Source organism: Piliocolobus tephrosceles, chromosome Y (assembly GCF_002776525.5).
Source record: "Piliocolobus tephrosceles isolate RC106 chromosome Y, ASM277652v3, whole genome shotgun sequence".
Lineage (NCBI taxonomy): Eukaryota > Metazoa > Chordata > Mammalia > Primates > Cercopithecidae > Piliocolobus > Piliocolobus tephrosceles.
Window position 1 is genome coordinate 25,367,757 of NC_045456.1, and position 24,595 is coordinate 25,392,351.

General features: G+C 37.5%; 1 protein-coding gene and 1 long non-coding RNA gene across 8 annotated transcripts in view; one reads left to right on the forward strand and one right to left on the reverse strand.

The window, feature by feature from the left end:
• Positions 1-23,866, reverse strand: part of LOC111535634 (histone demethylase UTY) — a 227,888-nt gene extending 204,022 nt beyond the window's left edge. For 3 of the 6 annotated variants that reach the window (XM_026451718.2, XM_026451717.2, XM_026451716.2), the window contains exons 1-3: positions 22,687-23,866; positions 22,427-22,490; positions 13,457-13,565 (exon numbers count right to left, since the gene is read on the reverse strand). In XM_026451718.2, coding sequence (XP_026307503.1) covers positions 13,457-13,565; positions 22,427-22,490; positions 22,687-22,838 — 325 coding nt within the window. In that variant the 5' untranslated portion in view covers positions 22,839-23,866. The remainder of the gene's footprint in view (positions 1-13,456; positions 13,566-22,426; positions 22,491-22,686) is intronic. The other 3 variants (XM_026451720.2, XM_026451719.2, XM_031934988.1) reach the window with 1 other exon arrangement.
• LOC113222274 overlaps positions 23,118-24,595 on the forward strand; it is a 58,112-nt gene continuing 56,634 nt past the window's right edge. For both annotated transcript variants that reach the window (XR_003308314.2, XR_003308313.2), the window contains exon 1: positions 23,118-23,400. This is a non-coding gene — a long non-coding RNA (uncharacterized LOC113222274). The remainder of the gene's footprint in view (positions 23,401-24,595) is intronic.

The following is a 24,595-nucleotide window of genomic DNA, read 5'->3' on the forward strand; positions in this document are numbered from 1 at the left end:
TCTCCACAGCCATAATGGAACAATCCTAGCAACCCCAAAAAGACCACTTACTCCTCTATTTACAACGTAAGGACAAAGACATCCAGGGGTAAGGCACTAAACAACAGGTCAGATGAAAAAAATTGTTATTAAAGAGCCTCGGACTCCACACTAGCAATTCCAATACCAAGAAAATGGAAAATAACTTTCAAAATTATTAAAAAAAAACTGTTTCCATTCTAGATTTAAATATTCAGATTATTAATTTACAGTTGCAAGGGGAAAACAAAGATATTTCACACAAACATATATGTGAAGTCTCAAAACATTATCTCTCATGAATCTTTCCATAAGAAGCTACTAAGAATGTGCTCGTCCAGAAAATACTATACACTGGGTGAACATAGGAGGCTCACACCTATAATCCCAGCACTCTGAGAACAAGGCAGGTATGGATTACTCAAGTTCAAGAGTTCAAGACCAGCCTTGGGTAATGAAACTCTGTCTCTAGAAAAAAACACAAAAATTAGCCAGGCATGGTGACTTGAACCTGTAGTTCCAGCTTGGCTTCAGCCACAAAGACAGAGGTTGCAGTGAGTCGACACTGAGCCCGTGCACTACCACTTGGATGACAGAGCAAGAACCTGTCTCTAAAATATAATGAAAAATAAAAAATTATATACCAACAAAGAAGATATGGGATAAAGAAAACAGGAGAACCAGAACAAAGAAAAAAGGTTCCAAATGGCATCTATATCCCAGATAGAATTTAGGAATACAATGACTTACGACATACACATACTTATCTATCAACATCTGCTATTCTTGTATTTCTTAATCTGAAAAATGTCCAGTTAAACTTGGTTTTGACTATTATATGTGCACACCTATTTTTTTTAAATCACCTCTATTATCCTCTTCTCACACTACGAACTAGATGACTAGAAGGCCATCTCACTCCCCATAGAAGTGTTGTAACCTGACCATCATTTGAATTGTCCATTCTCTCCCTCATCTTATTTCCTCAGAAATTTCTAGTACTTGGTACATATAAGAGCCTAGTCAGAGACACTAACTGTAAGAAGTATGTTGTCCTAAAGTCTGTTTCTAAAAATCATTTTTATTTATGCTGGGGTATTCAGTTTTTCAAAGCTAAACAATATCCAATCATTAATAAGTGGTTGAAGAAAACAAAATTTCAAGGAATCTATAAACTCTATGCCTAGAACTAGCATGAATTTAGTAAGCTCTTATGATTAAAAGTCAATTTTAAAACTCAACTGCTATTTCTTATAGTACTAACAATAAACAACTAGACACAAAAATTTGGCACCAAAAATTTAAATATTTATATCTCAGTATAATAAAATATTTAATAAAACATGCAGGATCTGTATGTTGAAACTGTCAAAACAAGAAATTAAAGCACAAAACAAATGAAAAGTCATTTCATTTACATGAATTAAAAGAATTACTATAGATAGATTAAGATGAACATCCTTCCTAAAATAATTAATAAATTCAACATAATCCAAATGAACCCCCAAGGACTGGTTTGTCTATACCTGCAAAAAAGTACTCCCTTGAGTGTGGGCTATTGATAGTGACTTCCTTCCAAACAATATGATATGGAAAGAAGCAAAAAGAGTAACTTTACACTAGAGAAACCTAATAAACAGTGCCTCAGCCAGTGAATAACATTAACATTGTTAAGTCATGTTGACAGTATGTATCTGTGATATGATGTGATAAAAATGTACTTTATCCTTATAAACTTTCTTCTAAAAAAAATGATAACCCTAGTTTAATCATGAGAAAAACATCACATGATCCCAGTTCAGGGACATTCTACAAAATAACTGACCAATACTCAAAACTACTAGCATCATCAAAAATAAAGAAAGCCTGAGAAAGTTGCAACAGACAAGAAGATCATAAGGAGACATGACAACTAAATGAAATGAGCTATCCTAGTCAGAATTCTCAAAGAGAAAAAGGAAAACAGGGAAAAACTTTTTTAAAAAATTTGAATAGAGACTTTAGTTAATGTATAAATACTGCCTCATAATACTGTGACAAATATATCATCCTAATGGAAGAGCTAAGAGGGAAACAGAGTATATATAGAAACTCTCCAATAACTTGTAAAATATATTATACACTTGACCATGTCTATAAAAAGTAAAAACATTATAATCATATTGTCAACCACTGTCCTAGATAAAGGTATTAGGAGAGTACTATGGTCAGCCTCCATTTTCAACCTATAAAGTTTAAAATTTATATTCAGAATTTATGAGGAATTTATTTACCTCTTATAATTTTGAATGTCACCTCATGTACTTAAGCTTACCTATTATATTTTAAGTCATTTAAGCAATTCTGTCTATTCCATCAGTCGCTGGGATCTTATCATTCAAAAAATCTTAACATTTTATGTCTCCTAAATAGGTTATTAAAATGAATGGTTATTAACAATCTCCTTCAATATAGTTTCTCTGTTGAATTTATCTTATCCAAAGCATTGTCCTTATTTTGAGTATTTAAGTTAAGTACTGACCCATGGATAAAATTCCTAGTACTACTGTAACCCAGGCTTTCCTGAAATTTTTTTTTTTTTTTTTTTTTTTTGAGACGGAGTCTCGCTCTGTCGCCCAGGCTGGAGTGCAGTGGCCAGATCTCAGCTCACTGCAAGCTCCGCCTCCCGGGTTCACGCCATACTCCTCCTGCCTCAGCCTCCCAAGTAGCTGGGACTACAGGCGCCCGCCACCTCGCCCGGCTAGTTTTTTGTATTTTTTTAGTAGAGATGGGGTTTCACCATGTGTTAGCCAGGATGGTCTCTATCTCCTGACCTCGTGATCCGCCCGTCTCGGCCTCCCAAAGTGCTGGGATTACAGGCTTGAGCCACCGCGCCCGGCCTCCTGAATTCTTATACAGAGGATGGGACAAGAGTGTAAGGATCATTTATTTTGATTTCTTTATACTGCATAATGTCTGTTTCATAATAATCGCAGTAATTGTCTAATTTATTCTTCTCTTGGTAAACCAAAATTCACGCACTCTTTAAACTAAAATTCATGTGCTTCTTGGGTCCTCATTGGCTCAAGTTGTCCTTGTCCCACTATGAAACCTTTTAATGTCATCATAGGCAAGATCACTGTTTTCCTTTACCACTTACAAAAACAGTTTACCAACCATGTCAACAACAACCCCCTTAATGAATACCCAAAGCTTAAGTTTTATCAATCCTTGAACCCAATTTTAGTCTTAAACAGCCTTCAAATTATTTTTAATATTTGTTTTGTATTTAAATCTATCCATTTTAGTCTGTTATAAGCTTAAATCCCTAATTACCTTCAAAGTATTCCTAAGCACCTAAAATTCAGTTTCATTAAAGCCAGAGAACATTAAACTCATTTGTTAATCATAGATTAAACATACAAACATACTTCTTAAAGTATTAAAATGACTGCCAATAACCAGTAATATATTTATATAAAGAAAAAAAATCAAGAGCCAATAATGGAAGTTAACTACTAAAAAGAAAATTCAGACTTCTATAATCCCTACCATATTTTTATCTTTAACATAATAGAAATACGAGGAGAAAAAGTGGAGAAAGTGCCACATCATTTTTTTCTTAACCTCACAACCTTGTTCCACTTCTTTCAAATAAAAAAATGGGGTCGGGCACACTGGCTTATACCTGTAATCCCAGTACTCTGGGAGGTCAAGATGGCAGACTGCTTGAGCTCAGAAGTTCAGGACCAGTGTGGGCAATATGGCAAAATCCCATTTCTACAAATAATCAAAAATATATATATATCCTGGCATGGTGGCGCATGCCTGTAGCCCCGAATACTCAGAAGGCTAATGTGGGAGGATGCTTGAGCTGGGGAAGCAGAGAGAGCAGTTAGCCATTATTGTGCTACCACACTCCAGACTAGACAACAGAGCCATCCCCTGTCTCAAGGAAAAAAAAAAAAAAAATGAGGATAAGGGATGTAGTTAACAAGATATTGGTCAAAGGAAACAAAATTTCAGTGAGATAGCATAAGTTCAAGGGATCTACTAAAAACAGAGTAACAATATTCATATTACATATCTTGAAAATTGCTGAGAGTAAATTTTAAATGTTAACACCAAAAATAAATAGAAATTTGTTAAGTAATGCAAACGTTAGTTTCATTTAACAATGCTACAAGGTACACGTTTTGAAACAAGATGTCGTACATGAGAAAGATATACAATTTTTATATATCATTTTACAAATAATTTTTTAACGGGGGAAAAACAAACTTTTTGTTGTTACAACAAAAGTTCCTGACTACTGTATACATAGTACAACAAAAAAATTTTACAACTTCTCCCATTTTTTGAGTTTTAAGAATTTGTAAGAATTTTCTTAGAAATGAAAACAGAAGCAATTGTCAAGAAACAAGAAGGAAGGAAAGGAAGAAAGAGAAGCAAGGAAAGAAAGGAAAGAGAAGGAAAAGAACAGAAATGAGGGAACGAGGGTGGAAAGGAGGGAAGGACAGAAACAAGGAGGTAGAAGGACAGGGTGGGGGGTGGGAAGGAGAGAGGGAGAGAAATTAGTAATATAAACCACAATCCAATGGTAAAAATAATACTAAGCAGTGCTAAGAATTCAAGAACACAGTTAGTCTCATACATACAGACGTTCAAATATAAATGAGTAAAACCTTCCAAGAGGACAATCTGGCATTAAGCACTCAAAAGTTCATTTAAAAACAAGAGTATTTGTGTGTATGTATTCCTTGCCTCCATAATGCTGGTAATGGATATATAACAACAATTACTGGCACGTAAAAATTTTCACTAGGGTTATCAACAGTGATTATTTTGAAAGCATAAAAAGCAACAAAGAGACTAAAATGCTCAATAAGAAAATGTTTCTGGTTTTAAGACAAGAGTGTGGCCCAAGCTGGAGTGTAATGGCACCATGTCAGCTCACCTCCGCCTCCTGGGTTCAAGAGATTCTCCTGTCTCAGCCTCCCAAGTAGCTAGAATTACAGGTGTGCACCTGCTCATTTTTGTATTTTCAGTAGAGATGCCATGTTGGCCAGGCTGGTCTCGAACTCCCTACCTCAGCTGATGTGCCCAACTTGGCCTCCCAAAGTGCTGGGATTACAGGTGTGAGCCACCATGCCCAGCTCAGAAAACGTTTAACTTAAGTAATGGATAAGGGTTTACAAATGTTTTTGTAAATGCAGCCTACAAATCTGAGGTATTTCGGCACGATATTATTCATATACTCTATTGAGTTTAAGCTATAAACTGGAATGCAGAGTAAAAAACAAATTTTAAATTTTGATGCTTTTATTGCCACAATAGACTATCAGGATTTTTATCAAAACTTTAACAGTTATCTCTTTGTGGCAAATGTGTTACTGAAGGCTTCCTAGAATTTTTCTTAAATACTATGAGTCACTAAGCTCAATGCACTAACTACAGATGTCAACAAAACACACAGCAACAGTTTAGTTTTTTTAGTTATCTGAATACTGTTTTTTTAACAAGGAACAGAATATTTGTGTTGTTAAGATAAATCTATGTAACTTTTGTATTTGTCTTAAAAATAGAGACTAGTAAACAGTGTGAAAGGGGTAAGACTGAAAAAGCGGCAGAATATAGTAGGAAAAGTAACTTTCAAGTCATTTCAACTTGAGTTCTGTATCTGGCCTTACTATACGACATCAAGTCTCTTAATCTTTCCTTGCAGGTCCCAAGCACCTAAACCTAAGCAAGAAATGACTGAAGAATGAAAAGCCATGTACTGTAAGAAATTTAAACAAGAAATCAAAGAAATAGAAAAGGGTTAAGAAGGGCTCATGACCCTGGCATGCTTAGTATAATCTTTCCAGATGGAAAAATTTGACTAGATAATATTACTCAACAACATCAAAAAAGAGGCCTGATGCAGTGGCTCATGCCTGTAATCTCAGCACTTTGGGAGGCTGAAGAGAGAGGATCACCGGAGGTCAGGAGGTCAAGTCCAGACTAGGCAACATCGCAAAACCCTGTCTCTACCAAAACTACAAAAATTAGCCAGGCATGGTGGCACAGGCCTGTAATCCCAGCTACTCAGGAGACTGAGACAGGAGAATTGCTTAAACCTGTGAGGCAGAGATTTCAGTCAGCCAAGATTACACCACTGCACCCCAGCCTGGGCAACAGAGCAAGACTCCATCTCAAACACAACAACGAAAAAAACTAAAGCAGAGTGTGATGGTACAAGTGCACACAGAATACACAGGGTTGAAAAGTACTAATAATATAGGAGCAGAGGTGAAGGATGGTAGCTGTGTCAGGAAAAGAAAGATGACTTCTTAAGACAGACACAAAATAAAAGGATAGATCTCAAGCTATGCTTCTATTTTCTGACTATGCTCTAACTAAAGAAACAGTATTTCTCCTATCATCCTCAGGTGCTACCCAATATATGCCTCTATAGGAGTATGTTAATTAGCTATGGAAAAGTAGTAAGCCAACAGGAAGGATGAAAAGAAAATAAGGAAATAAGTCTGTTGGTCACCTTGATTGTCATCTGTCTTTGGTGTAGTTTTGGATTTCTTTTTTTTGAGAATATGACTGGAAGTTCATACTTTTACCCTCAAATATGTTATCAAAAGAGCACATATTAACTTTCACATAGTTGGCACTATATAAATGGTTAATGTATCTACCTTGTTCTCTTGCACCTTTTTATACTCACTAATGTAATGTTGCCTAAAACACATCTCCACTTAAATGTAGCACTGACACATACTAACATTCGGAAAAAACTCCTGTTCAGCATAAACCACAACAGACCTGCGTTGTGACATGCTACTCTCTCCCCAACATGAAAATATTGTGGTTTAAGAAGAGACAAGGAAGCTGTAGGATATGTAGAAAAGCAAAATGACTCTTTTATTCCTACCTCTTCATCTTCTTGAAGTCATCAAATCAAATTAGTAGGCCTGCTGAAAACCCTTTAAAATGTGTTACTTCTTTGATGTTATTAAAATAACATTTTCATCAAGGTCATCAGGGTCTCAGAACTGGCTACATACAACGTCCAAGAAAGTTTTGTTCCTTCTGGTTTTCCAGTGTGTTCTGCCACAAATTCTTTAGTTCTCAAAGCTAACAGAACTTTTACTAGTTGCCTAATGAATCAATTCCATAGATCTGAGAGCATGGGCATGAATATCTGAAAACCTGAGGTATGCTCACTAATCTGCTATTCTTGGAGCTTCTCAAATGCATTTTCCTCCTTGAATAAATCAGACTAATTAGTGACACCACAAATTGTGATCACTGAGAAATCTCTGAAGGTTTTTAAGAAGTAGAGAAGGAAGCTATCTATAACTTTTTAGAACTGTGACTGAATTCTAAACACATTTAATTGGACACTACATGAAGACGTTGTGTACTTAACCTTTGAATGCAGGGAAGATAAACAGAAAATCACCTGATGCATATGCAAAAATTTATCAGCTTCACAGAGACATATAATACCATTCTGTGAACACGAGTTTATCTCAATATTTTGTCCTTTACTGTCAACAAAAGAACAGAGCCACATGAAATAGGAAAAATCTTTATCTTTAAAAATTTTTCATGAATCTCCAGCTAAAAGATCATATGACATATTTGCAACAATTTATTAGCTTTCAGAGCTTTAACTGATATTTATTATTTGTGGGTTCTATGTTATTCAACTCACTAGAATTTATTTGTATACAAAATCAATACTTTTGATGGTTTCACAATTATTCACAGACCTGCACAGGACAGCAAAAAATTCAAGCCACTGGATACACGCATTCCCAGCTAATGTTAGAAGAAGTGAGCCTTTCTCTGACTTCATGTGTCAAGTACTCTAAACAAGCAGGCTTTTCCTGCTATATGCAGTACCACATGTTTCTTATTTTTGCTCTTTTGTTAGTAATTTCGCTTTTAAAAAATCACTATCCAGCTGGGTGCAGTGGCTCACACCTGTAACCCCAGCACTCTGAGAGGCCAAGGCAGGCATATCACTTGAGGTCAGAAGTTTAAGACCGGCTTGGCCAACATGGTGAGACTCTGTCTCTATTAAAAATATGAAAATTAGCTGGGTGTGGTGGCGCACACCTGTAATCACAGCTCCTAGGGAGGCTGATGCACAAGAATCGCTTGAACCCAGAAGACACAGGTCGCAGTGAGCTGAGATTACACCACTGCACACCAGCCTCGTTGACAGAGTGAGACTATGTTTCAAAAAATAAAGTCAGGTGTGGTGGCTCACATCTGTAATCCCAGCATTTTGGGAGGCAAAAGAGGTTGGATCATGAGGTCAGGAGATCAAGATCATCCTGGCTAACACAGTGAAACCCTGTCTCTACTAAAAATAAAAAAAAAAAAAAAGCTGGGTGTGGTGGTGGACATCTGTAGTCCTAGCTATTTGGGAGGTTGAGGCAGGAGAATGGTGTGAACCCAGAAGGCAGAGGTTGCAGTCGAGATTTCACCACAGTACTCCAGACTGGGCAACAGAGTGAGACTCTGTCTCAAAAAATATATATAAATAAGTAAAATAAATAAATAAAGTAAAATAATAAAATGCAATATAAAATAACAAAACAAAATAAAATACATATAAAAAATAAAATCACTAACCAATGTATAGTGCCAAACAGCTATCTGATGTGCCTAAGTAAAAAAAGATTGTGATGTGCCTCACAGAAAAATATATTTTATTCAGGCACGAGTTATAATGCTTCTGGCTTTAAGTTCAATGATAATGAATCATCAATTTAGATTTTAATAGGGATCTTTAAACAGAAATACATATAAAATATAGTTATGTATTGATCAGCTAACAACGTTCTGATCAAAGGCTAATAGGAACTTTATCCTGTATTTCCCTTTAGGAACAATAGTTCAGTATTTGCTAATTCAGTTTTCACAATGCGTTTATAACATTAACCTAAATGACAAGAATATATATCAATTGTGAAGCAAATTCACTGTTTTATACAGACACACACACACACACATACACTGAGTCTAAGTCTGGTGAGATAGGCAGCCTACCCCATGCTGCCCATCTGTGATAACAGAAGCCTCGGATTCATTGCAAGCTTCAGCCTAAGGCACAGGAAAGCTGCCCAGAGCATATAGAGTCTCATCTGTCCATGACCACTTGCACCATAGCTGAGGAATCCTGAAAAGCAGCCCTAAGTTTTACACCCTGGCATTGTAAGCCTTAATGAGCTAAACAGTTGAAAGAACACACCACCAGCTCTTTAGTGCATCCTGTTTCTGGTGTGGGAGGCAGCTGGGAAAAAAGCAGGGCTGTTTGCCGAGTGCCTCATCGTCTCAGGATGTTGTATTCCCAGTACATTCTACAGTCATTCTTGAGAACTACAAGTGAGAAAGAATGGAAAAGTAGGTTGGTCCAAGACCACGCTCACTACTATCCTTCATGAAACATACACTATGGTCACTAGTTTATATAAATATTTTACTTTATACTATAAACAAACAGTATTTCCACATTATAGATTAAGAATTCACATATTTAACAAATTCCCCATGAATTTGTTTCTCTAGGCAACAGAAAAAAAGCTATAATCAAGAATCAGGGAGAGCACTGGGAAGAACAGCTAATGGATGCTGGGCTTAATACCAAGGTGATGGGTTGATCTGTGCAGCAAACAACCATGGCACATGTCTACCTATACAAAAAACCTGCACATCCTGGACAGGCACCCCAGAATTTAAAATAAAAGTTGAAGCAAAAAAACACCAAACTCCTTTTTTAAAAAAACAGATTTTTATATTTTCAAACTACATTAACACTTCAAATTAAAAAAAAAAATCAACTTCGATTTAAACAGCAACAAAAATAGGCTCACTCATAAATGAAATAAAATTATTATTTTTGGAGAAGCATAACTCAAAGACCTATTACTTGGAAGCACCCATTTTATGTTCTTATACTCTATGTACCAGGGCAGAGTATTACAATTTCACCCAAGAAAGGGAAAGGCAAACAAAAAAAGAAAAAGAAACAAAGTTTTACATACATTATTAATCATTCTGGTAATAACAGTAAATGTACAGGAACCAATAACACAGAGCCAAAATTTTTAATAAAACAGCCTGTCAATATAACAGGTAACAAATTACTTACCTGAAGGAAGAAGAGAAGAGAGAAAGTTATGAATGGCTGGAATCTCAGTTAGCTTGTAATTGGAAAACTTCAACTCATCATGAAATAAATATAAAATACAAATGAATGGCTCCATATTCACTTTCTTTTCTTCTCTACTATTACAAGTGATCAAGTTAACCTCTATCTCTAAAAAGAGTGATTCTTTTTTTCCTTTGAGACAGTCTTGCCCTGTTGAACACACTGGAGTACAGTGCACAATCTCAATTCACAGCAACCTCTGCCTCTAGAGAGAGTGCAAGCAATTCTCCTGCCCTACTCTCTGGAGTAGCTGGGATTACAGGTGCATGCCACCATGCTAGGCTAATTTTTTTTTTTTTTTTTTTTTTTTTTTTTTTTTTTAGAGAGTGTCTCGCTCTCTCACCCGGCTGGGGTGCAGTGGTGCCATCTTGGCTCATTGCAAGCTCCACCTCCCGGGTTCATGCCATTCTCCTGCCTCAGTCTCCTGCATAGCTAGGACTACAGGTGCCCACCACCACGCCCAGATAATTTTTTGCATTTTTAGTAGAGACGGTATTTCACCATGGTAGACAGGATGGTTTCGATATGCTGACCTCATGATGCACCTGCCTCGGCCTCCCAAAGTGCTAGGATTACAGACGTGAGCCACCACCAGCTAATTTTTGGATCTTTAGTACAGATAGGGTTTCACCATGTTGGGAGGCTGGTCTTGAACTCCTGACCTTGTGATCCTCCTGCTTTGGCCTCCCAAAGTGCTGGGATTAAAGGCACGAGCCACTGTGCCTGGCCAAAAGACTAATTCTTTACATGCCAATATGGACCTGAGAGAACATTTAATCAAGAACTTAAATGTCAGGGTTATTCTCCTCTGATCTTAATGTATTTTGCCCAGTGTCTAACCCACCCTGTGCCCAAATCACAACATAACAAAATAACCTTCAAAACAATTTCCTTGGAGTCTTTATTCACTTCATGGACCCAGATGTCTTCTCTTCTTTTTAAATAGAAAATGTAACTAAATTCTCAATCTTAAAGCTTTAAGAAATTTAAAAATATACGCCAGCAGCAATGGCTAATGCCTGTAATCGAAAAACTTTGGGAGGCCAAGACAGGTGGATCACCTGAGGTCAGAAGTTTGAGTCCAGCGTGATCAACATGTTAAAACCCCATCTCTACTAAAAATACAAAATTAGCTAGGAGTGGTGGCAGGCACCTGTAATCCCAGCTACTCGGGGGAGACCGAGGCATGAGAATCACTTGAACAGGGAGGCAGAGGTTGCAATGAGTCAAGTGAGAGTTTGTGCCACTGCACTCCATCCTGGAGATAGAGCAACATCGTCTCCAAAAACAAAAACAAAAAAAAAAAAAAAAGGAAGAAATTAAAAATACATATTAAATGACTGCTACACAGCAAAGACAGTCTCTACGTAAATCTGCTTCTCAATTCAGGGTCTTTGTTTACTAGCTCTCAAGTTTACATATTAAACACACATAAAAAATCTTAAATGTGTACTAGAAAAACCTACGTAATTTTCTTCAGCTATCACTTCCTTTGAAATATTACATTTTAGGCCAGGTGTAGTGGCTCACACCTGTAACTCCAGCACTTTGGCACACAGAGGCAAGTGGTTCACTTGAGGTCAGGAGTTTGAGATCAGCCTGACCAACACGGTGAAAATCCATCTCTATTAAAAATACAAAAATTAGCCGGTGTAGTGGCGCATACTTGTACTTCCAACTACCTGGCAGGCTGAGACATGAGAATCACTTGAACCCAGGAGGTGGAGATTGCAGTGAGCCGAGATTGTGACACTGTACTCCAGCCTGGGCAACAAAACAAGACTCTTTCTCAAAAAAAAAAAAAAAAGGGAAAGAAATATTACATTTTAACCAAATTTTTATCTAAAAGTTTATAAATAAACATTATTAGTAAAAGTCACCTGCTAAAATGAAGCCCCCACAAGTACTAAGAATTCCATTTACTGTTCATTGACTTTCTCTTGTACTACTCCCCAACCTACTACTTATCAAGAGGAAGACGTCAGAGAAACTAAAATAAATCTGTTCATATAAACCATTTTTAAATGGCAAAGTTCCAGCTGGAACATACATACCCATAGAGCATGCTGTATCAAATCAAAAGTACATTGCATTAGTAAACACTGGCTTAACCTAACAAAAAATGAGGTACATCAGATACTCTACTGCTAAAGCACATGAGTGGCATAACCCCACCAACTCTTTCCTCTAATCCTAACATAGTCCACTGTTCTTTCCACTACCCATATGTGCTGGAAAATATCTCTACCTACTCTCTACCAATATGTTTACTTCTATCCAAAAGTTATAAAATATTCAATGGTATGGGAATATGGGTAAGAAGTAAAAATGTTATGATTTCCTAAATAAATAATGCTCTTGGTCAGTGGCTTGGTACTATGAAAAGTACACAATTTTTACAGTTATCTTAAGTAACTTACCTCCACCTATTGCTTTTTTTTGAGACAGAGCCTTGCTCTGTTGCCTAGGCTGGAGGGTAGTGGTGCAATCTCGGCCTCCAAAGTCTAAGCAATTCTCTTGCCTCAGTCTCCCAAGTAGTTGGGATGGGAAAACAGGCACATGTCACCACACCCAGCTGATTTTTGTATTTTTAGTAGAGACAGGGTTTTGCCATGTTGGCCAGGATGGTCTTGAACTCCTGACCTCAAGTGATCCACCTGCCTTGGCCTCCCAAAGGATTACAGGCATAAGCCACCACGCCCAGCCCTCCACCTATTTCTGAGAAGGAAAATCATCTGACTGAATGAAAAAGATGCTGTATATAAGGCTCAAACTCAGAGATGAGCTGTCTGTATTCCTTTAGAATAACACACTGCTACAGATCAGACTTGCAATATTTTCTTACTATAATGAAAAATTTTGAAGAAAATCAAGACAAAAAATGAGAAATACTGTTCCCCTGATCTTTCTAAAATGTCCACGTTTGTATAATATAGACAAAGATAACAAACTTACTGTCTTTCTACTGCGGCAGCATTTTTAAAAACATGATTTTCACAAGGGCAAGCAAAATAGCAATACACACGTAGGATATTATACATTTTACTCAATAATATAATTTACTGCATATTTATATGAAATCACATAAAATTTTCACATCTAAATTCTTTCTCATTGATTACTATGTTTATTAGTTTATTAGAATGAAGGTAAAAATCAGTAGTATCCCTGAAGAAAGAAAAAACATTACAACTACAGTGCAAACATAAGTCAAGCAGAAATCTAAAAAGAGAATAATACCTTTTGAATAATCTTCCAGCAATAGGTTGAAGTGACCTAATTGGCAAAAGAAGTCAGAGTCCACTTTTCCTTCAGCTTTTAGGATTAAAGATTCGCAGCAGCGAACAGCCTAGAATTAAACATTATAAACATTAAGAAAAAGGCATGTCCTTCCTGGAAGAATACATACAACTGCATGAGACTCTTAAAGAAATCAAAGCAACCATAAATGTATGTCATTTCTTCCACAGGCATAGGATTAAATTCAGCATTTTAGACAGGATATAACTTCTCTTAATAAGTTACTAATGAAGAAATTAGATCCCAAAGATTCTTCGTGAATTTTGAAGTCTTCATCAGTATACCCATATTAAAAGGAGATAACAGAAGTCAAAGTAATTATGGGCTGACAGGACAACTGTATTAGTTTCATTAAAAAGGGCTAACTTGAAGATAAATCTTTTGACTCCAGCTGTTTAGAGGATCTAAAGTGACCTTGATGGACAGTGGAAGAAATCACAACATGGAATTCCTTGAATAAAAATTTATTGACTTTAAAAAAAAAAGAATTTACTAATGAAGCCAATAGTCATGATCTAACAATATATCATATGCTCAATAAAATAAACTAGGAGCTCATTAATAACTTTATATAAAAGTTGCACATCTAAATTCTTACTATTATCCTTATTTATACAACAAAACTACTCTCCAATAAGCACTGGAAGAACATTATTGACTCTGGTGGCCATTAACCACATGAAATTTTTGAACATTGGAATGTGGAGAGCCCAAATTGAGATATACTGTGTTTCAAAGATTTCACACAAACTTTGGTGGGGGGTGGTTATGGGTTCAGATCAAATCTTTGAACTTTCAGGAGTTTGTAGGAAGAAAAACTGAATGAAAACGTTACTAAAACATCAAAACAGTGTCCTGAAATTTTGCTGCAAATACAGTTGTTACTAACCACAGATTTTGAAAAACTTAACTTCTTCTAACCACAGTCTTAATAACATGCAAACAGCTTGTTATTTGCAAAGAAAAAGATGCTCAGTATTTTCAAGAATAAATGAGTTACATGTAATGCAGAACAAAATGAATAAATCTCAAAGTTGAAGGAAAGGAGCAAGCCTAAAGTGCAGTATATTTTTCACAATCTCACTTATGTAATATTCTAGAAAAGTAAACAATCTTTAGTGTCAGAAAGCAGATCAATGATTACTTATAATTGCTGCCTCCTCTTTCTGATTTACTAAAACACTGCCTGAGTTTACTTGTACTAAGGCCCCACTGTGCCAGGTCCAATACCAAGTACCTTACATAAATGTTCTTCCTTAACACAAAATGCAGTATCTGGAAAAGAGGACTTCAAGTGCCGGGCGCGGTGGCTCAAGCCTGTAATCCCAGAACTTTGGGAGGCCGAGACGGGCGGATCACGAGGTCAGGAGATCGAGACCCTCCTGGCTAACACGGTGAAACCCCGTCTCTACTAAAAATACAAAAAATTAGCCGGGCGAGGTGGTGGGCGCCTGTGGTCCCAGCCACTCGGGAGGCTGAGGCAGGAGAATGGCGTGAACCCAGGAGGCAGAGGTTGCGGTGAGCTGAGATCCGGCCACTGCACTCTAGCCTGGGCGACAGAGCAAGACTCCGTCTCCAAAAAAAAAAAAAAAAAAAAAAAAATAAGAGGACTTCGAGTAATTGCAGCATGAAAAGGATAGTGAATGTGCTCTACAAAAAAGAAGGGGTAATTGAAGCACTTTGGGAGGCCGAAGGCAAGAGTATCACGCGGTCAAGACATAGAGACCATCCTGGTCAACATGGTGAAACCCCGTCTCTACTAAAAATACAAAAATCAGCTGGGCATGGTGGTGCACACCTGTAGTCCTAGCTACTGGAGAAGCTGAGACAGGACAATCACTTGAAGTCGGGAGGTGGAGGCTGCAGTGAGCCAAGACTGCGCCACTGCACTCCAGCCTGAGCAAAAAAGCAAGACCCCGCCTCAAACAAAAAAAAGGGGGGGGGGGGGGGGGGGAGGAAAGGGAAAAAAGGCAAAACATAGGAAATTTTATATTTTAACATTGTGCTAACATTCACAACAGCAAAGAGTTTCACAGTTTAGTACACAAGTACCCTCCTCTCTATGCAAATTTTCTTAAAACACATATCCACATATCTAAAATGTCTAATTCTCCACCAAACAGTACTAGACCTGAAAACAGGTAAGTGTAATCATATTATACTAAGTCACTTTTTTCAATCATCAAAAACTAACCCCAAATAAATGTATATATTGTATTTAGCAGGAACTTCAAAGTAGCTATTACAAATACATTTAAAGAATAAAACAGTGGGCAAATACAGGAGATTGAGGTTGCAGTGAGCTGTGATCATGCCACTGCAATCTACCCTGGGTGAAATAGCAAGAGTCGAAAAAAAAAAAAAAAAAAAAGAAAAAGAGGACAAAGGACAAGAACAGATCAAAAGAAGACACATAATAGTCAAAAAGCACATTTAAAAAATGTTCAACATCACTAATCATCAGAGAAATGCAAATCAAAACCACAATGAGATATCATCTTACACTAGACAGAATGTCTATCATTAAAAAGATGAAAAAAAAAGAGATACTGGCAGGGATACAGACAAAATGAATCTTTACACACTTTCATAGAGTATTAGCACACTCTATGAAAAACTGTACGGAGATTTCTCAAACTACTAAACACAAAACTACCATTCAATCTAACAATTCCATTACATGGTATATACCCAAAGAATAAGAAGTCATTGTATCAAAATGATAACTGCATTTGTATGTTTACCGTAGCTCTCTTCACAATAGCAAAGATAGGAAATTACTCCAAAGTCCACCAATGGATGACTGGATAAAGAAAAAGCGGCATATATAAAATTAAATACTATTCGGCAATTCAAAGAATGAAAATATGTCTTATGCAACAAGATGGAACTGAAGGTGAATATCTTAAGTGAAACAACTCAGAAACTGAAAATCAACACTAAATATTTACTACATCAATATAAATGATCAAATCCAAAAAAAGAAAACACTGAACAAAAACAGAGCTTCAGAAACCTTTTGAGATCATGTCAAGCATTACAATCTTAATATAACTGGAGTACGAGAGAAAAAATGGGAGAATAAAATAACTATCATCCAGGCCGGGCACAGTGGCTCACACACGTAACCCCAGCACTTTGGGAGGCTGAGGTGGGTGAATCACAAGATCAGAAGTTCAGGACCAGCCTGGCCAAAATGGTGAAACCCTGTCCACAAAAAATTAGCTGGGGGTAGTGGTGGGTGGCTGTTATCCCAGCTACTTGGGAGGCTGAGTAAAGAGAATCGTTTGAACCTGGGAGGTGGAGATTGCAGTGGGCAGACATCGCACCACTGCCCTCCAACCCAGGCAACAGTGGGAGACTCCGTCTCAAGAAAAAAAAAAAAAAAGAAAAGAAAAGAACTATCATCAAAAATTCTATACTTCATTGTACTATACTTTTATTAAAAAGCAGAATCATATTCCCAGACAAACAAAGGTAAAGAACTAACTGATGATAGACATACTTTACCACAAAGAAGTATTGTTTCACACTGGAAAAAAATTAACATAGCAGGTACTAATGTGAATTCCTAAGGCAATAACATGGTTGTGGAATGAGCAAGGAGTGCTGGGCCAACTACTAAGTTTGTATATAAGGAATACACCCCCTGATAACTGCTAATCTGTTTTTGTATCCCTCTGGATTTGTAATTTGGGAGAAAGTAAGACTTGCTAGAAAAACAAACTTGAGGGATTTCATTACCACTACACTTACCCTGTAAGAAATGCTAAAGGTAGTCCCACAGGTTAAAGAAAAATGATGTTAATTAGCACACAAAACCATTTGAAAATACAAAATAAAGGTAACATATAGACAAATATAGTAACCAATAATATTGTAAAGCAGATGAAAAAATAATGAATAAATCTGGCATCAAATTTTTTAAGGCATTAAAAAAACTCTAAAAAAATATGTTAATGGATCCCTGAAGGACAGATATAAAGAGCAGTTTTTATATGAAAATGAAATTTAGTTCTGACAACTGATAAAAGATGATTGTTGGCCGGGTGTGGTGGCTCACACCTGTTATCCCAGAGCTTTCGGAGGCCAAGGCAGGCGGATCACCTGAGATCAGGAGTTCAAGAACAGCCTGGCCAACATGGTGAAAGCCTGTCTCTATACAAAAATAGCCGGTGTGGTGGCAGATACGTGAAATCTCAGCTACTCGGGAGGTTGTGGCAGCTTGAACCTAGGAGTCAGAGGTTGCAGTGGGCTGACATAGCACCACTAAACTTCAGCATGGGCAACAGAGGGAAATTACATATCAAAAAGAAAAAAAAAACAAATAAAGATAGTTATAACTTTATGAAGCTTTATGTTACTGCCATGAGGTAACTACAAAGAAAACATATAGGACATATGCACAAAGTGAAATGAAAAGAGAATTAAAACTTGTCACCACAAAAAAATTCAATGAAACACAAAGGAAGGCAGAGAGGAAAAGAGAAGTAAAAAGGCTACAACATAGAAAACAAACAACAATGAAAGAAAACGGAACTAGTAAGTCCTTTCTTGTCAATAATTACTTTAAATAGAAACAGATAATGCATCAATCATAATACATAGAGGGAATTACTGGATTTAAAAAAAACAACTATAAATTGTCCAAAAGACACTCACTTTAGACCTAAGGACACACACAGGCTAAAAGTGTAAAAATGGGAAAAGATACTGTATTCTATTCTCTGAAGAGGGCAAGAGTGGCCATCCTGGGACTATAGGTACAGGTCACCAAGTCTAGCTAATTTCTTAGTTTTTGTAGAGATGGAATTTTGCCATGTTGCCCAGATTAGTCTTGAACTTCTGGACTCAACTGATCTATCAGCCTCCACCTCCCAAAAGGATAGGATTACAGGCAAGAGTAAAGATTATAACAAAATGAGATCAGGGAGTAAAAGAACAGGAAAGTAAGTTACTTTAAACATCTGCTAAAAGCTAAAGTCTGATTTTAAATCTGAATTCTGAATAAAATTACAAGATGCACTGCTGTGGTATGAATCAAATAATCTCCAAGTAACAACTCTGTCCTATTAAGAAACAGCATGCAAACTTTTATTTTCATAAGCTAACCTTTACTGTGAACTTTTAAAGCCCTTCACACATTTATTCTATACTGATGTTCTCATGTTAGTCATCCTACCACTTAAAGGACTATTTGTTCAATCTGAGGACTATTTGTTCAACAGAGAAGTCTTACTTCAATATGACCTTCATAAAAGTTTTCCATTCATGGACTCTCAAATTTGTTATGTTCTGAGTTGTGGTAGCAATTTACAAGCTAATTATGTGAAGATTCTAAGCAAGTTCATAAAATATGCCATTCATTGACTAATTTATAAAATATGTATGTTTAGGTCTTAATCTGTCAAATGAAACAATCTTACATTCTTTAACATAAAAATTAGCTTTCTAGATAGCCATTAAGAAAAAATGGGATCGTTCATTAGCATCACAGTAAGTTGTAATGTAAAAATAACCTTCAAAACTAAAAATTAATCTATGTCAGAACAAATACATCATACTATGATTGGAAAGCACTAAAATTTAATTCTGGCTTACAGCATTATGCCTTTAAAGAAATTTTGCCATCTGAGTCACAGAAATTCATGTCAGGCCAAACAATCTTATTTGGCATAATAATACCAAATGTTCCCTAGTTAGCTCAATTTGACTCTCTTAAAAGCTAGCTATTTAGCAATAAAAGCAGGCCAGATGCAGTGGCTCACGCCTGTAATCCCAGCACTTCGGGAAGCTGAGAAGAGCAGATCGCCTGAGGTCATGAGTACCAGACCAGCCTAGCCAACGTGATGAAACCCTGTCTCTATTAAAAATACAAAACATTAGCCAGGTATAGTAGTGGGCACCTATATTCCCAGCTACTTGAGAGGCTGACGCAGGAGAATCGCTTGAACCCAGAAGACATAGGTCGCAGTGAGGTGAGACCTCACCATTCCACTCCAGCCGGGGCGACAAGAGTGAAACTCCATTTCGGGGGAAAAGAAAAGTAAAGTAAACCAATCCCAGAAAAGTGCCTAGTTATTCTCATGTAGTTTGGAACTGTGCCTAGATATCAAAATATGTTCTAAAATTGCCTCAGATAGGTATGTCTGCTGTTGTACCAAAATTTTATATTAGCATTCTTACAAGGCCCACTTAATACTTTGTCCAGTAATATGTAAACAATAACAACCATAACTGTTTAGAAGACAACTTCCAAACTATAAAATACTTTTTCCCGATACACCAAATTAAAGACTTAATTCTAAATAACAAAACGTGACATTATTTATATAGTTGTTTTTAAACTCAAAACACTTATTTTTAGAACTGGAAATGAATATATGTTACAAGTTAGCAAACAAAACACATATAATGCAAGATCTTAAATATCACTATTCAAATATTACAGTGTGAAAAACCACTCAAAGCATTTTAATAGGTGTTTTTCCTGTTAATGTCTCTAGCATTATATTGAAGGCATACTGTAACAGTAACATTCTATTTGACAGAGTGAAACTCTTATCATTATACAAACAATATCAACCTAAAAGGCTTTCCAACATGAAATAAAAGTTACTACTGCTAAAATTTGTTTTTCACTTAATTGAACTGTATATTATTTAAATATGTTAAGCTTCCACCAAAAAAGTTTTTGCTGAAAAGTATTTACACTAATTCAGATGACAATCTTATAAAAATTCCTAAATTACAGAATTGTAAGGGAATATATTGTTATAACCATCCTAATGGTTTGATATATGGGTTTATGTATAAGGTTAAAAAAAAAATCAGAGAAACTAGTCACTGGGATAGAGTATCCTCAATGTCCAGAAAACTTGACAGGAAAAAAAAAAAAAAAAGATATTTATAACAATACTTTAAAAAACTTTAGAAGCTTATAAAACAATACTGATATCTGTAAAATCTATAAATAAAACTTTTATAGAAAACATAAATATGAATAAAAACTGAAATATCAGTGATATAGATCATTCTAAGAATTTTTTAAAGAAACAGTGATGATAGGCAAAGCTCTGTGAGAAAGGGAAAAAATATTTTATTATACATACTACAGAATAATTTGTCTTGGAGAACAGGTTTAGTGTTTTTTTTTTATTTCAAAAAAGTCACTGCAGTTTAACATAGGGCATTACTCAGTGTTTTATGAAGCTACAGTTCTCCCCAAACATAATGAAACCACTTTCTCAAATTTAAAATGTTACTGTAATCAAAGTTGGAAAGGATAAACATGTGAAAAAAAAATTCCTTAAAATTTAAATCCCATTATTATCTGAAAAGTTCTTTCCAAACTGAACTTTAAAATTAACCACAATCCACTGAGAATTCATCCAAACTCCAGCATATGAAGATTTAAAGTTCTCAGCCATTATTTTCCCACATTATCCCAGAAAACATCAAATTACTTTCATTTCATTATAACTATTTTAAACATTAAGGCAGATCAAGAGTCACTGTTGCTTAAATCTTATCATTGATACTATACATGTTTTTCATAAAGCGATTTTCACTTGCATAAATAATCAAAGTTTAACTCATGTCTCATTTATCAATCAAATGAAGTGGATTTACTAACATATATACACATTATACACACATATATATTACATTTTAGTTTTCTGGTCATTATTTGTCCCCAAAACGAATATGCAAAAGAGATTACAGGTAAAAGAACTTAGTGTATGTACTGAATTAAACTACAAAAGTAAAACGTTTTGGCAAGTAAAATGTTCATCTTGAGAAAAAAATTAGTATTTCCTTCTCGAATGCAATAATAAACTGAAATTCCTAACTACTGGTTTCAGCATCTAAACGATGGCGCGATTGTTGTACCGTCATATTTCATAAGACCAACTGACAACATACAAATACTTTAAAAAGATTTTGGTCAGAGGATAAAAAAAGATACACAGAGGAATATTGCGGGGCCGTTATGCAACAATTCACACGGGAGTAACCAAACGTGCTGCAATTAATAAGCACATGTAGGTTAAAGAATGCTGCCATCTATGTTGGGGATAACGCAAGAATTCTACTTTTAGACAATGATAATTTTTATTAAGCAACATGAAGCCACAGCAGCGCTCTTTAAAGTCTACTCATTGCCTAGGTTTCCGGGTTAATACCTCCTCCCTCCCCCCAACCTTCTCCCCTTATTGCTCCTCCCACTTTTTACCCGCCATCTTGGCTGATACGAGCAGCCATTAACTAAACGACAGTGCCAACTTTTCAGACAAACAACGAATTCTTCCTGCTGTGAGCCTGCCACCTAAGACACAAGGCTCCTGAGTGGAAAAAGCACACACATTCATGAAATCACATTTGCAGCACTGTAGATCCTAAAAAAGTAAACACATCACTAAACTTTAGGCTAAACATACACGTATCAGTTTATAGGTTAACTACTGCAAACTCTTCACCGCTGTAACTCACTTGCTACTTAAACTTAGGACACCGGGGATATTTTAAAAAAATGTTTAAAATTAGACAGCAAGAGCCAAATACCAAAAGGCGACAGGAAGACGCAGGAAGTTATTAATTTTGAAAACTGTGCACATGCACAATTTGTGACGCTGAAATTCAGGAACAAAAGGCCCTAAAGTCACAGGCATGTTTGTGTGGACCCGATTTAGACCGGTCCCAAAGCGCTCCGATTTTTTTTCTCTCAGGGTAGAAGGGAGGCTAGAGCAAGCGGCGAAGTATTCCAGAGTACCCGGAGTGCAAAGGCAATACTTTTCCGACCCCTTGGCCATGGAGCAGCGCCAAAGTAATCCTGGCTGGGCGATAAGGGACGCTGGGCCTTAGAGCAAAATGGGGACCAAAGACTCCGTCCGCGCCGGGTTGCTTTACCTTGCCTAGTAGGGTCTTCATCCTGGCGCCATCTTCATGAAGCCTAACGAATCCGAAGAGGCGGCTGTAGAGAGAGATATACAGAGGTTGTTAGTGGTCTGAGAAAGCCAGTGACCCGTCCCTTTCCGAGTCCGAGAACGACAGCGACAGCTTGGTGAGTGCCAAGCTGAGGCTGACCCCGTCACCAACATGAGCAAGCTATGTCCAGGCCTTCCCGGAGAGTACCGCCAGCCAACCAGGCGGGTGACGGAGATGCGTACCTGTCCATGCCACCAAGCGCCTCCCTTTCCTCAACTGTCAGGCTAAGGGACTCCTCTTCGCTGTCGCGGCTCGCTTTTCCTGCCGCCATTTTGTTTGCCTCATCACCTAAGGCAACAGCAGCGGCACTGAGCGACACTCCGCAGGAATTCATGGAAATGCAACAAATTTCCAAGTCCACGTGGATACCCCACCTTAATCGAGTAATTGAAAAGACGCCGTCAATCGCTGCTTGAGACTATGACGCCAATTTTATGGCTTCCTCAGCGGCTGCAATGAAAAATAACCTAAGGCAAAGCCGAAAGCAGCCAAAGCACCGGCAGCGGAACTCGGCTACCTGGATCACATCTCGGAAACTACAGGGAAGGCAGAAGCTTGCAGTGCTGGAAAGCACAGCAGAATTTCTTAAAATCACAAACTTTGCCAGCACCAGCACAAAGTTGTAATTGTGTCATGGGCGAACCCCACGCAGCCGCCACGACCTCCCCGCTTCCAACGAGTCAGTTGTAGCCAATCTAGGGGACTCATTCATATCACGTGATCTTTGTTGACTTACGTCAGGCATGGCTCCACTGTACTCTCAGGCTCCTGGGACCCCGCCCTTCCAGTTCGGCAAGGACCTTGGAACGTGACAGAGGCTGACTCTGATTCTGACCGCTGGTTGGTTGATGGCCATGTCTATCGAGAAAAAGGTAGTCTCTGGGATGGAGTAACCTGTAAGTTGTGCTAGTTAAATGCATTAGGTTTAGAGAATGGAGTGCCTGTGCCGGGTCTTTTTGCAGTTGCGATACACTTGAAGGGGGAAGAGACCGATGGGAAGAGAGCAATGGGAAGGGCGACGTCGAGCATCTCCGACCGCGCGCAAGTGAGAAAGAGAACAACACCATGCGCTTTAGGAGAGTCCGGAATGAGGCTCCCACTGTCACCAGCCTTGCGAATGAGAGACTTTGCAGGGCATGGTAGGGAAGCTGCGCAGGCCCCAAACCTTCACCCTCAGGCGACTCAAGACTTTTGGCCCTAAGGTCTTGTCACCCCATAGGCTGGTTCTTTGCCCATTTCCTCTCCACTGACGAAGTCTAAAGAGAAAGCATAATACCTTATTACCTCAGTCGGTAAACCAGGTCCTAGGGAATTAACGTCCCACTTGTATTTATTAATTCATGATATTATGTAACCAACAAATTGTGATCCCCTCACCCCCAAAAAAACCAGTTACTCCACAAATCCAAAATGTTTATTTCTATTGCGGTAATTTCATGAGGTCTCAGTAAGACTAGGAGCTGCTGTGTACAGGAATTAAGAGAACAATAATTAAGACTTTCACACTTTTAAGATGCAGCAGCCCATAGAAAAGAAAAAAAACAAAACAAAACATCTTTTGACTCTCAATTGTAACTAAAATTAGAAATAATAAGTTAAACATTTATTTCTGAAACCCAAATATACAGGTCTTACTCAATTAAAAAAGTTTATTTAGCAAGACTGACTTCCCCATAATATATTTGCCCACGGTGGTCGGGTCACATCTTGCTTTTGTACCTTTTAGGGAGACATCATTAGTTCAGTCAGGTAAGAGTGACAACTCCAAGTGGGGGCTTCCAGGTTAGAAGTAGGTAAGAGACAGTTCGGGCGCGGTGGCTCACGCATGTAATCCCAGCACTTTGGGAGGCGGAGGCGGGCTGATGACCTAAGGTCGGGAGTTTCAGACCATCCTGACCAACATGGAAAATCCCGTCTCTACTAAAAATACAAAATTAACCGGTCGTGGTGGTGCATGCCTGTAATCTCAGCTACTCGGGAGGCTGAGGCAGGAGAGTCGCTTGAACCCAAGAGGCGGAGATTGGGGTGAGCCGAGATGGCACCATTGCTCCAGCCTGGGCAACAAGAGCAAAACTCCGTCTCAAAAAAAAA